General features: G+C 41.3%; 1 protein-coding gene across 1 annotated transcript in view; it reads left to right on the forward strand.

The window, feature by feature from the left end:
- myo16 (myosin XVI) overlaps window positions 1-6,335 on the forward strand; it is a 76,763-nt gene extending 70,428 nt beyond the window's left edge. Inside the window, exon 35 of the mRNA XM_070837955.1 lies at window positions 6,165-6,335. Coding sequence (XP_070694056.1) covers window positions 6,165-6,335 — 171 coding nt within the window. The remainder of the gene's footprint in view (window positions 1-6,164) is intronic.
- The last annotated feature ends 7,078 nt before the right edge of the window (window positions 6,336-13,413 follow it).

The raw sequence follows: 13,413 nt of genomic DNA on the forward strand, positions 1-13,413 counted from the left end.
CACGTACACAAACACAAACACACACACACACACACACAAACACAGACACAGGCTAAATTAAATCAATAAAACTCTGATGATCAAGTAGAAGCCATCTAGAGTGAAAGAACCTTTTGAAATGTGAGACACACCACAAACTGATAAACGCATGTATTTTAGAAAGCCTTAATAATTTAAAGATGTAAAGATATAAGGGCTTGATCACACTCACGTAGCTGTTAAGAGGACAGCTGGTCGCACAGTCACCACAGACACAAAGCTCTCATGGCGGTTGTCCTGTGCCGTACCTTCACCTCAGGAAAAATCAGACCCTCAGTAGGATAACAAAGACCAGTTGTGAGGAGACATTAATCTCCATTCAGGACATTCAGGAGTGTCTTCAGCAGTATCTCTCAGGTTTGTGTACGAGTATGAAATTTGATCACAGTATGTTGACGGGCATGTCAAGAACGATCGCAGAGGAAGTTTGACGCGACGGGCCGTCACACATCTAAATTAGCTGCAAATGTGTATCAGTACTTGTAAAACAAAAAGCATGTGAGCAAAACAACTTTAAACTATATTAGAAATGTGGCTGCTAGTTGCGGCTGGAATGCAATGCAGCAGGACTCTCTGAACACACACACACACACACACACACACACACAATTTGTTTGTCTCTGCTTTTACCAAGATCATGTCTACATGCTACTGAACCCACAGACTCTTACAGGAAATTATATTTATTTAAGACATCGGCTATCTTACACAATAACGGATTCTACAGATGCTTCCATTGTAGTCTTTCTTGCACAGTTACCACATTGGTTTCACCTGGAAGTCATTTTATACTGATGTAGGTTACTCTCATTATTCTAAGCAGCCGTTACGAGTCTACACTCGTAAGAAAGTTTTAACCACATGGAAAGTGATTCGGACTCATCACAGACTGCATCAGTCGGTAACTGAGTGCCAGTGTCAGTGGTACATGAAGCACAAGAATGAGCAAAGCACATAGTGTCCCAGTCTCAGAGACGCTAAGGTCACACCACTCATAAGACACCATCACTAAGGATGTGAAGGCACACGGTGTTACCACAAACCTCAGGCTGACTAAATGTTAAGGGTGATCTCACCTTGTGTATCTTTTTGAAGCTTGCCTGCATGTATGGAATTAAATACTAATGTGCCAGCACACCCGGTTTAAGGCTGCTCTCTTAAGCCTTTAAAAAAGTTTGACTGCTGCTAATATAATAGTCTAGTTTTCCAAGGTTTTTCCCAAAATGTGAACTATTTGGCTTTTCTCTTGTACCCAAATGACTCTCTCTCTCTCTCTCTCTCTCTGTTTGATTCTTATGAGCTTGGCTGTTACTCTCACTCCCTGCTTTATCTTCCAGAGGGGTCATCTCAACTTTTCTCCGTTCGGTGCGGGGGCCGCCCTCTAAAACAGCGAGGGGGGGGCAGGGGGGCTCACTGGAAGCCCTGTTGACATGTAGGGATGTGGTGAGTGTATTCAGTGTCATTCCTCGCTGCTCTCCACCCTTGTAGCAGTGTTTTTCATAGACCCAGTGTGGGATCGTGGTAGTAATGATCCTCATTTTGAAGAAAAAAAAAACAAACCTCAGAAGTTTTGTCTAAGTTATATACTCCACCCAGTCTTTTTTTGGAGTATGAATGACTGACCTCCTGTAGAGTTGAGAGGTGGCTTTAAAAACCGTTTCTTTTCTCCTTTGTGGAGCACAGAGGCTGTAGTCATCCTGCATTCATTTCGGTTATTATTGTTATTCCAACAATAACCAGTATTTATGGCAGAAAGATTGACAATGTTTTGAATCTTTGGAGCAAAGTTTTAAATCCAAAGATTCAAATCTTCTGAAAAGGTGGACCTGTGGAAGGAAAATCATGAAAACCACTGCTTATGCAGGAAATCATTTAGCTTTACCTGCTCCCCTTATTCACAATTTTCTTTTTCCTTTAAACACCGGCCCTTTCTTCTGTCAGCTACTGCTTCTGTACCCCCTTTTCTTTTTAGCCCTCATTGCTGAAAGGAAACTGCAGCTCTTTGGGTTAGCTAGACACTGCACATTATCGTTGTCAAAAGTGAAGACATACTAATCACATTGTAATCTAGAGTTGTCATTTGATGCTGTCAGTATTGTTATTCAGTGACATTATGCTAAATTCAGAAAATCTGTTTGGCCATTGTAGCTCCATGCAGTGATGTGGGTTTTTATGAGAGAGGAAGAGGTGGACATGATCAGTCAGCATATCAATTCAACTTCCAAATTATTTTATGTTATTGTATTGGTATGGATATCAAAATTATACCAGATATTTTTGGTATATATATAAATATGTAGATGATTCATCTGATAATGGCATAGGTACAGTTTCATGTATTTTACCTAACTAACTTAATTAGTATAACAATGGCAATAGTTAATTCCTCATTTTGTGCAGATTTTTATAAAGTTCTGGTGAAAGGGAGCACAGTTCTCCCATTTGATTTTTTTTGTATGAAATATTTTTTTCACTTTTTCACTGAGGCAGCAGTGTAACAGTCAGCAGCTTACAGGAACAGTTTCAAGGCTGCACATGCTGCAGAAAGAAATGCAAGAAATGAGAGCTTGGAAAATCTTCTCTAAGATTTTCTACATGTGAGTTTAAATTGCTCTTGGCCAAAGTGGAAAATACACTTGAAAAATTCAACATTGTGCATTTCTATCAGGATGAATGTTAAGTGAATGCATGTCTCAGTGAACAGTTGGGATCTTTGTTTCCTTTGATAGTCCTTGAATTAGCATATTTTAATACACATGCAAAACACTGATACACATGGATTTTACTGCTAACTGACACTCCAACTCCAAGAAAGTCAACAAAGTAGAGCTGCAGTTTTTATTGTTGCTTATTCATCTGCAAGGATTTTATGTTGCTGAATCCATCACATGACCCCATTTTTAAATTGTTCTAAAAATCTTTGTCCAGATTCTTTGTTGTCACTGGTGTTACATCTACCTGAGAGCTGTATAATCTTAGAAGAAGACTCGTAGAAGTCACTCTAGATCTTCATCCTTGTGTGTGCAAGAGCTGGCCAGAGAAAGTGTGGCTACTTGCTGTTGCCACTTAAATATGGAAACTGAGACTTTTATCTCGGTTCCTTACTTCACTAATCTGGGTGGTTGTCTGGAGCAGGTTCATTATCATGAGTTCATTCAAGAGATGGGAACAACTCTGTGACCCAGAATGCCTTTCAATTAGCTGCATTCCACACTGTGTTTATGTAGGATTAGTAGATCTAATGGGATAAATGAAAGGGAAAGGATGAAGGAAGAAGAGGGGGGAGGATAACACAGTTAGGAATGAATGGACTGGCTTGTTTTGGTTCCTGTAATTAGTAGTCAACAGCAGTCTAGACTAATCATATAAAGAATAGACGGACTGTCTGTTTTGCCAGCTAAATGATTGGATGGTGCAGAGATTAATATTCTTTGTTTTTCCCTTCAGACAAAGTCTAGGCAGAAGTAATAGCATTCCGAGTGGGAGAAGCACTGTGCTACATGTAAGAATAACGACACTTTAAGGATGAGGAGGACAGATAGAGAGAAAGAGAGAGCGAGCCCTGGTGTCTCTGCATGACTCTCTGTGTTCGCCAGGTTTTATTCCTGTGTGTGTAAAAGTATCATGCTAGTTTCTCGGAAATCTCCATGGCACCTAACCTATCCAGTAAAAGGAAAGAGTCTGGAGCTGTATTCAATGGTTTGGTGTTGGCCCCTTAGTTAGAAAGTAAAGGAAATCTTGATTCATTCCACAACGTAGATCTGTAGATATATATGATACTTTGGGGAAGCCCTTGTCCTGTTTTAACATGAGAATCTCCTCTGCACAAAGTGACCTACATAAAAAATGGTTTTCCCAATTTGGCATGGAGGAACTTGATTGGCCTGACTAAAGCTGTTGTGGTTCAATGAGAGCAAGAAAGAGTGGAAGTTATTGTAGCAGCATATTACTGCCCAAGGATTTGGAATGAGACGTTCACAGTCACATGTGTGATGTTCGAGTTTCCACATACTTGCCGTAAGAGAGCGTTTTAAGCATGAGGTAAATTTTATTTCTAAATGCAGCAATACCATCTTTACCTTGATACTGTGCTGTTTTAATTTATTCATGTTTTCAGGCATCAAGGTCACAAACTATGAGCTTCTCAAGATGTTCTTCACTCAAAATTAGTGGATTGCCAAAACTGTATCAGGTGGTCATTGCATCAAGTGTGTGTGTGTGTGTGTGTGTGTGTGTGTGTGTGTGTGTGTGTGTGTGTGTGTGTGTGTGTGTGTGTGTCCATGTACAGTCATGCATTGCAGAAGGACACGGTGTTCCTACTTGTCTACTGTTCCAGTAGCTGGTGTTCCTGGCTGGCGCCAGTGCAGAGAATAGCCTGGCAGGGAGGTGTAAATTATGGATTAGGTCGTTGAGTGTTGTGCTTTTGCAGGCAATCAATCTGCATGCGTGCTTGTGTGCATGTGCATATGGACACTCACAGGTGTGCCGTTCTTCAGATATGTGCATGTGATCCTGGCTATGTACAATATTTAGGTCAAAGTATGTAATGAGTGCAATGTGCATTTATTGGTGTGTGTGTGTGTGTGTGTGCCTTGTGGTTATGTGGCAATGTCTGTGCGGAATGCATCACTAAATGTACTGTATGCTTGGCAATAAGAGTGGAAATGTTGCATTATAAGTACTGCTGACTTGATTTATCTCAGCTCAGAGACGAAAAACTGAGGCGGCTGTAGAGGGAACAGCTGTTGCAGGAAGCAAATTATGAAATAAAAGTTTTAATCTTTGGTTATGAAAATGTTAAAAGACAAGTCTGGCAATATATTGTCTAGATTTTTCTTATTCTCAATAAATCCCATGAAAAGACCATAAGCAACAATGAATTGATCCAAGTAACGAGCTCTGCCTGTCAAGCCAAAGCCTGTTACAGCTTATTCTCTGATAATTATGGCCACAGTTGTTTACTTTGAGTCAATTTACGGCACCATCTTCCTGCTGTGAATTGTCATTAGAACACATATTCACATAAATCTAAAGCAGAAACTAATTCCCAACAAAGGCAGTATTTACTACTGGTTGACTAACATTTATTGGAAACTACAGTGGCCATGTGTTTTTTAAAAATAAAAAAAATAAAAATCAACTGTATATTTGTTAGCCCTTTCTAAAGATTTAGGGCTTCAGGAACCAGTGGGCTTAGGGTAGAGAGCTATGGCAGGGTAGGGAAATCAGAAAGCACTATGACACAGAACACATATCTACTTTTGGTGTTTTCAGTTGTTGACCATATGAAAAAGATACATTATGGTAAACCCAGCATTATCCTTTAAATCAAAATTTTAACAGCCCATCAACTGCTGCCATTACAACCTCCAGTTCCTAATCCGGTCTGTATCATCAGGGCTCAGCCCTGCTGCTGACATTATTGATTGAGAGAGATTGGAATTCCTGTCTGATTGATTTACCTGGGTATTGACTGGCAGATGACTGATGATGCGCTCGATAGAGAAAGATGTGTGTGTGTGCACTTCTGTGTATCTGACCCGAGTGTGCGCGAGAAAGAACAAGAGCCACTTGAGGTGCTCGCTGCACAAAGGTCCCCAACTGAAACTCACAGGATTTACTTTGAGGTGATGCATGGGGAGGGCCCAGAGACAGAATATGGAAATGAGTCGCTGCTAAAGCTGTCAGTCAGAGAAGGGATCCCCCTCCCTCCCTCCCTCCCTTCACTGCTTCCCTCTGTCTCTTGAGATGGCTGAGTGCCAGCCACAGATTCACAGATTCTCTGTGTTGTTTATTGGGATGATTCATCAGAAAAGTTCACTGCGTCTTCCAAGATGATTTGTCTTGTTCTGTAGGTGGTAATCTGTAACAGAGACATGATCAGAATATTTTTTTCTGCTTTTGGAAAGCTTTCAGTTGAAGTATTCTTTTACTTTGTATAACACTGCTTGTCATTCACACTCCTCACTCCCCACCACTTCCAGTCATAGCTTGGTCATTTCAGCTTTCTGTCATCTGCTCGTAGATCCATTCAGGAGAAAGTCATCACTCAGTGTGTGATGAATGAAGGTGAACATGCTCTGTTCTCTCCTCACCTCTTCCCTCTTCCTCCATCTCCACTTCAGGTGTTCCAGCGGTTACGTCTGTCCAACGGGGATGAGAGTGCTGCCCTTGGGGAGCTCCTGCGATGGCGGCGAGCGCAGTGTGAGGGGCGGGGTGACTGGAAGCACCGTCCACCTCAATCCCCTACCCTGCCCCCCACGCTGCTCTGGACCAACAGGAAGACCTCTCCGTGACAGAGGTGGCGTGATGCAGTCATGTATTGGCTACAAAGTTCCTCCCTCTTGTTCTCTCGCACATGCCCTTTTTTTTTCAATGTGGACCAAGTAACCTCAATGCCCAGGGGCTAGGTTACACCTTCAAGCCCCAAAGCGTGAGCCTCGTCCCTGGGCTGAAGGTCCTGCCTCTGCACCTTTGACCTCGACTGTGGAGGATTCCCCAACTCGTATGATAGAAGCTCGGCACTGTTAGTGGAGTGGAAAGCAGAGATTTTGTGATCAAAGATTTTATGAACAATAAGAGACAGTCAGAAAAGTAATAAATAAAAATCACATGTTTTATTTTCAGTTGTTCAGAGACAAAATGTATGATGTCATTCAACCACATTAAAGAGCAGATTACCAGTTTTCATACTAGTCAGATATTAAAAGGCCCTTTTAGTGTGTCTGTATCCTAGCCTGTTTTATTGTTCTGCTGCACACAAAGGAGCTCCACCCCAAAACATGGTGCTGATTATACTTGACGTGCTGTCCTGTGATGTTCCCATGAGTGCTTGTGTGTGCTCCCCCGAGTGTCAGAGAAGTTTACAAGTCAACCAACGCCTTTGGACACCTCCAGTTTTTAGCATCAGAATACTGGCTTAGACCTGGGACCTTTTCAGGTACATAACTCTCACTTAGGCTCTCACTTTTGGGCTTTAAGTGCTTCTGTAGCCCTGGCAACGAGCAACCAGGGGTCAGGGTAACCTCAGTGTAATATCCCAAGGTGCACTTCTTTTCCCCATTGTTACCACCAGCCTTTGAGGAACAAAAACCTCTGGCCAAAATGCAAACTACTGCACTAACCTTTAGTAGGAAAAGGGGATCCAACAAAAAAACTGCTTTGGTTTAAGGTTTAAAGGTAAAGCTAATACTAAACATAGCTTTAACTGACAGCTATACAGTCCATGTTGTGAACATGAAACTCTGTGCCAAAGTGACGCAACTTGTGAAAGATACGTCTAAACTAATGAGAATAGTTTAAAAGAACAGATGTATCAGTAGCCCCCATATACTCATATGCACAGACTGACATAAATGACAAATCATAGCTGTTACTACAGCGGTGATTCAATGGACCATTTCTAAATAGATCAGAAGAACATGTTGAATAGAGGAAAAAAAAAAAAAAGAGCCTACACTTGAAAAGTAGCGACTTAACTCTCAGCGTGTCTCAACAGCTGAACTGTTTCATGTGTTCAGTGTTGTTCAGGAGACTGTGCAGAGCTCAGGAACTCACGCACAGACGAACTCATTTATTGTACAGATTTCCTCCGCCATGGGTGTGTCCGCACAGGCGCCCTTTACCTTCCGTGTCCTCCCTTCACCTGCTTTCCCCACTTGACCTTAACAAACAGAACCCCTTTTCCCTCCCACTTGGTCATTGACCCTGCTCCCTCCTTCCTAATGGATCAAACCGGCTCTACGGGTGTCTCCATGGTAACCGCTCTGTAAATAGTGACCAGTGTTGTACGTTCTAGCTTTTACTATAGCAGAAAAGCACAGAGATTGAATTGAAAGACAAAAGAGATGCGATAATACTGTCTATGATGGTGAAACTGAGATTTAAGAATGTCTTGGGTTAGATGCAATGACTGAGGTAAAGAGAAGAGGTTTATTTTAAAATGTGAATATCTTTTTTTCAGAATGATTGTCTATGGCTATGAAATTCTTTATACTCTATTTAATATTATTTGTTTCCCCCTGCCCTTGACCCTGTTGTTCTGTTCCTATGATGCAAGGCAGATGTTTTCATTGTATATGGATGTTTAATTGCACAATATTTATGTGGTGTCGTGTTGACTCCTGTAATGGGCTGGGTGCGTCTCGACAAGCTGTTTGACATTTGAAGATCGGTCTGAATTGTTAGAGCCGCAAAGTATCGATAGTTCCAATTGATTTCTCATTCCCACTGATCACCCACAATGTGTCTGATTGATTCAGCCTTACAAATTAGCAGCACTATCACAGGATCGATCTCAGATGCCGTCAGTACATGGAGGTGCACAAATATTCAAGAGGAATCAGTGGAGACCACTGAGATGGCAAATAAGCTGAGCTGCATTTTTGACTTGACTGGCTGAATGTATAAATGCAAAATTTTCTTTCACTGCCTGTGCACATCAAAGAAAGCCTGTGTATCTTATTACTGGAACATGCGCCTGTATCTAAACAGTGTACCTGACTGCTTAATGTGATTATTGTCTTCAGATAACGATGCAGCATTTATGATAAGGTATTGATTTGCTCCATGATTCACACCTCGGGCTGTGATTGGGGTTGCATGAGCAGTACTGCATTGCAGAACTATGTCAAACATTTTCGTCACAGTTTGATTCAGCTCATTCACGCAAGGATTTAAACCAATCTGTGATCAAACAACGTAGAAGGTACCAAGATCAAGCTGGTCAACCTCGCCAATGCCAATGAAAGAGACTTTTTACTACTGTACTGGTCCTTCATTATGATCAGGTTCTGGTTAATCATGTGTGTTATGGTTTTGTGTATTGCCATGTTTACTGAAATCATGAGATTATTTGTTAATTGTCATATCAGTGCTTTTAACCTTGCATGACCACATGTTGGGCGCCTGGCCTCCTATAACATGCTGAAAAGATGAAAATGTCTGTCTAATGTGAAGAACTGCTTCCCTCTGCACTGTGAATCACTGCACTGTCCCCCGTCTCTCTTCCAAACACTCGCCATCCATTTACATCCAGCTTTAACTGGGCCGACCCCTGCACATATCAGCTCCATCATATACAATCCCCGATGACCTAGCTCAGTCTGTCGTAGGCATTACCAAGCTCTGGCAGCCAGATTACTGCCAGTCATAGTTGTTAGTCAGGAATCTAAAAAAAAAAAAAAAAGCCTCTGCTCTGAGATCAGCTCTCTGGTGCTACAGCCAGATTTGCCATTTTATTGTCCCCAGTCCATGTATAGTTGTCCTGAGAGACACAATCACTGCCTTTCATAGTGTTGTTTTTTACTGTAGTCTTTCTTTTGTACATGACATACAATATATTTTAACCTGCATACATATGTGTTTGTGGAAAGAAAAAAAGATTGTATGTGATATTTCATAATTATTATCTTCCCAATGTTTTATAAGTACTGTACCTGTACAGCAATAAAACACAATTGTGTCAATTGCAGCCTTTGTGTGCGTGCATGCTTGTATGTATGAGAATAAGACTCAGATGCATTAATAACAGTGTGGGTCTGTATGTATGTAGTTTGCAGACTGGCCCCTATTAGTGTTACATTATTATATAGCACATTATCTTAGCAGCATTTTAATGCTGTAGCTGGTCATGGTGACATACACGTCACAGATCAGGTCTTTGGGTGCAGCCTACTACTACATATGTGAAAAAAAAAGTTGTAAAAAGCCTTCTGTGACTTTGGGGCTGAACACTATAAGTCTGAAAATAAGAAAAATCTGGGGGGGTGGCGTTAATAGAGAAGTGAGCTTAACCAGACCGCTGTGGCCCACTCCTCATCTCTGATTTAGGTTAGCAGCTCAAGGCTACAAGGCTAACCCACACTCATGTTGCATTGTGGATAATGTAGGCTCCAGGTTTTTGACAAGGAACAAGAACTGTCCGTCATGAGTCCAACAATGAGTGCAATGCAAAATCATTTTGGTACTCCAAATATAAATGGAGTGCATTATAAAGTACAACATTTTCCAGTGATCTATAAGGGAGTAGAACTGCATTTCATTGCCTTGTACTGTACAGGACAATAAAGTTGAATCTAATCTAAAAAGAAGTATAAAGTATATAAATATCAAGTAATATAAATATCAATACTCAAGTAAAGTACAAGCACCTCAGAATTATGCTTAACCAAAATGCTTGAGTAAATGTATTTGGTCGCATGTCACCAATAGCTTAGTGTGTGAATGTGTGTGTGTATCACTTTAACTGTGTGGATTTGCATGAGGAGCAAAATCCTACATGTGAAAATTTGCATGTGCAGAGCAAATTGAGCAACTCAGACTTTGATGTTTTACAACTGAGTGAGAGTCAGATTATCATGATGGAACACGCAGGGCAGGTGCCACATGTAAATTCTCATTTACGTGAAGTGATTCCCAACCAAAACAAATATTTTTGAATTCCTAATGGTGATGTGAAGTGACATTTCCCAGGGGGAGAAGCTGCCCCTCCAGGTATTTACCAACCTGCGGTGGTTTCTGCTCAGAGGGCAACAACAAGTCATGTCAGTCGGGTCAATTGAAAATTATCTCCTCACATTACTAATCTGCTGTAGTAATTTAAAGGAATGTTTCCCCCGAGCAGTAGGCTAGTCCCTGGATCGCTTGAAGTTCAAGTTTATGTGTCAGTGTGTGTCACAGTAAACAGCCTCTACCAGAGAATCCTGACTCACACACACACCACGTGTTGCACGGTATTTAATGTGGGGTTGAAAAAAAAGTTTAGGAGGTATGAAGCTGGAGAGACGCTTTGTTAAGTCATTGAGCCATTTGACTACTGGTCTGAGAAGTACTTTGTGACCAACCTTGTCATTTGAAATTAAGTACAATAGTACAATCTATACAACAGAATAAAGTACAACATTATACAGTGATGATTACTGGCGTAGAAGTATTTAGTTGTGAAAAATTTAAATAATCAAGTAAAGTAAAGTGCAAGTACCTCAGAATTATGCTTGAAGAGGAAATTAAATGTATGTTTTGACACTGGTAGCCTACATATTAAGAGACCACCTTGACTAAAATCTGATTTTTAAAAAGTTGCTAAAACCGAAGATATGACAAATTTATTTGCAGCTATCCCTTGCTGTCTTAACTAGTGAGTGGGGTGACGTCATTGGAGTTGGTTGTTTGCACTGGTGCAGTAAACGCGCTCATTTGGACGAGGAGGAAGCTGAAGTTAAACAACCTGTTGAGCCCGTTATAGGTCAGATTGCTTCTGTAGCCAAGGGTTTTTGCGTGTGCCTACATTTCTGCAAGTTAGAAAATAAAAACATGGAACTGAACCGAGCTGAACTTCCACATTTTATGGCCTCGACAAAGCAGACAGCAGAGCATCTCACATACACTTCTTCTGTCTTTTTCCTCCAAAATAAAACCCACCAAATCTAAACACTGCTATAATGGCAAAAACACAAAATCACTCAGAGCTTTTTGCTAAGCGGCAACTCCATAAAAATTGATCACACTTATGCCTTTGAGCCGTCATGGCGTGGGACCCCAGCAGTGGTGCGGGTGGAAGAAGTGGTGGAGCCGGTGCTTTGGGGTGTGGAGGGGATCACTAAGCACTACATGTTGTCTGTTTTTCGTGCTACAGGTGGAAATACTTTCCCTGAGAGATGTCTGAGCCAAAACACTGGCGCGTCCTGCCAATAGCAGCTGAGTTAAGCTAGCAGTCTAGCTAACGTTAGCTGTAACCACCAGCAGCCAATAGCGTTAACCTTATGAAGTCAATAAAAGAAAACACATGACATGGTGTTGGCCAGAGACGGGAATATGATGGCATGAAGTACGAACAATGTTTCCATGTGCAGTTTGTTTATCTATAGATGTCTGACCAACATGTTTTTGTTTATGTGGTTCCCCTGGTACTAGCGTTAGCTTGCTGTTAGCTAAATGATGGTACCTAACGTTGTTCGTTGGTCCATGTTGCCCACCAGCTTACATGCTGCTGGTGGACGATACAAAACATGTCTGAGAGGTCTGACATGACAATGTGATGCAACATGAATATATTAGTAAGTGATGTTTGTTTACATCATGCAGCACAGCAGGCTATGAAACTAATGTTTGGGATATCACGGTGTAGACAGCCTGATGTTGGATATTGTGTATTAGTTGTATCGGCATCCAATCCAACCAACCCAATGATGTCACAGGTTATAGTACAGGTTACAGCAGGGCTTCTTTTCTCTTTTATATCTTTACATTTGTCATGTTTGTTATATAATTGTGATTTGAGAAGAAACCCATCTATTAAATCATCTTAACTGAATGTTTCATGTCAACTTGAGTAAAATACTTAATCACTCATCACTATCAGCTTGGTTTGCGTGTGTGTATCACTTTAACTGTGTGGATTTGCATAAAGAGCAAAATCCTACAAGTAAAAATTTGCATGTGCAGAGCGACTCTTTGATGTTTTACAACTGAGTGGGAGTCAGATTATCATGATGGAACACGCAGGGCAGGTGCCACATGTTATTTCTCATTTACGTAAAGTGATTCTCAACCAAAACAAATATTTTTGAATTCCTTCATTCAGGTTTAAGATTCATGTCTATTCGTTTTCTGCCTCTGGCCCAATACAGCTGGAGGAGGCAGGAATCTCAGAGGCAGACAACTAAAACCTATTTGCATAGTAAGATACCACTAGAGGTAAGTGAGAAAATATGTTGATGTTAAGTAGGTGAAGCCACCCTTTAAGAGGTTTAGTATATATACAGGAGCTGGTGATGTGAAGTGACATTTCCCAGGGGGAGAAGCTGCCCCTCCAGGTATTTACCAACCTGTGGTGGTTTCTGCTCAGAAGACAACAACAAGTCATGTCAGTCGGGTCAATTGAAAATTATCTTCCCACATTACTAATCTGCTGTAGTAACTTAAAGGAATGTTTCCCCCGAGCAGTAGGCTAGTCCCTGGATGGCTTCAAGTTCAAGTTTATGTGTCAGTGTGTGTCACAGTAAACAGCCTCTACCAGAGAATCCTGACTCACACACACACACTCAGGTGTACACAGTATTTACCATGAAGCAAAAAAACAATTTAAGAGGTGTGAAGCTGGAAAGTGTACAGCACTTTGGTGAGCTGTTGTTTTTAAATGTGCTTGTAACGACGGACAGCCGTTACTCCTTGTTTATGGAGAGACTGTGTTGATTTGTATGTCATGCTGGTTGTTGGAACTTCCCTCTGCCTGTCCTCTTCCTCCCAGGGTGTCCGGGCAAAAGAGTTCCCCAGGGGTTCGGACGCCTCTTATAAGTTCCGGGAGGAGGATGCCATGTGGGAAGTGGGTTGAGGGGAGTTTCATTTTAGATAAATGTAAAATAATTGTGTAAG

Source organism: Pempheris klunzingeri, chromosome 10, assembly GCF_042242105.1.
Source record: "Pempheris klunzingeri isolate RE-2024b chromosome 10, fPemKlu1.hap1, whole genome shotgun sequence".
NCBI classification, from domain to species: domain Eukaryota; kingdom Metazoa; phylum Chordata; class Actinopteri; order Acropomatiformes; family Pempheridae; genus Pempheris; species Pempheris klunzingeri.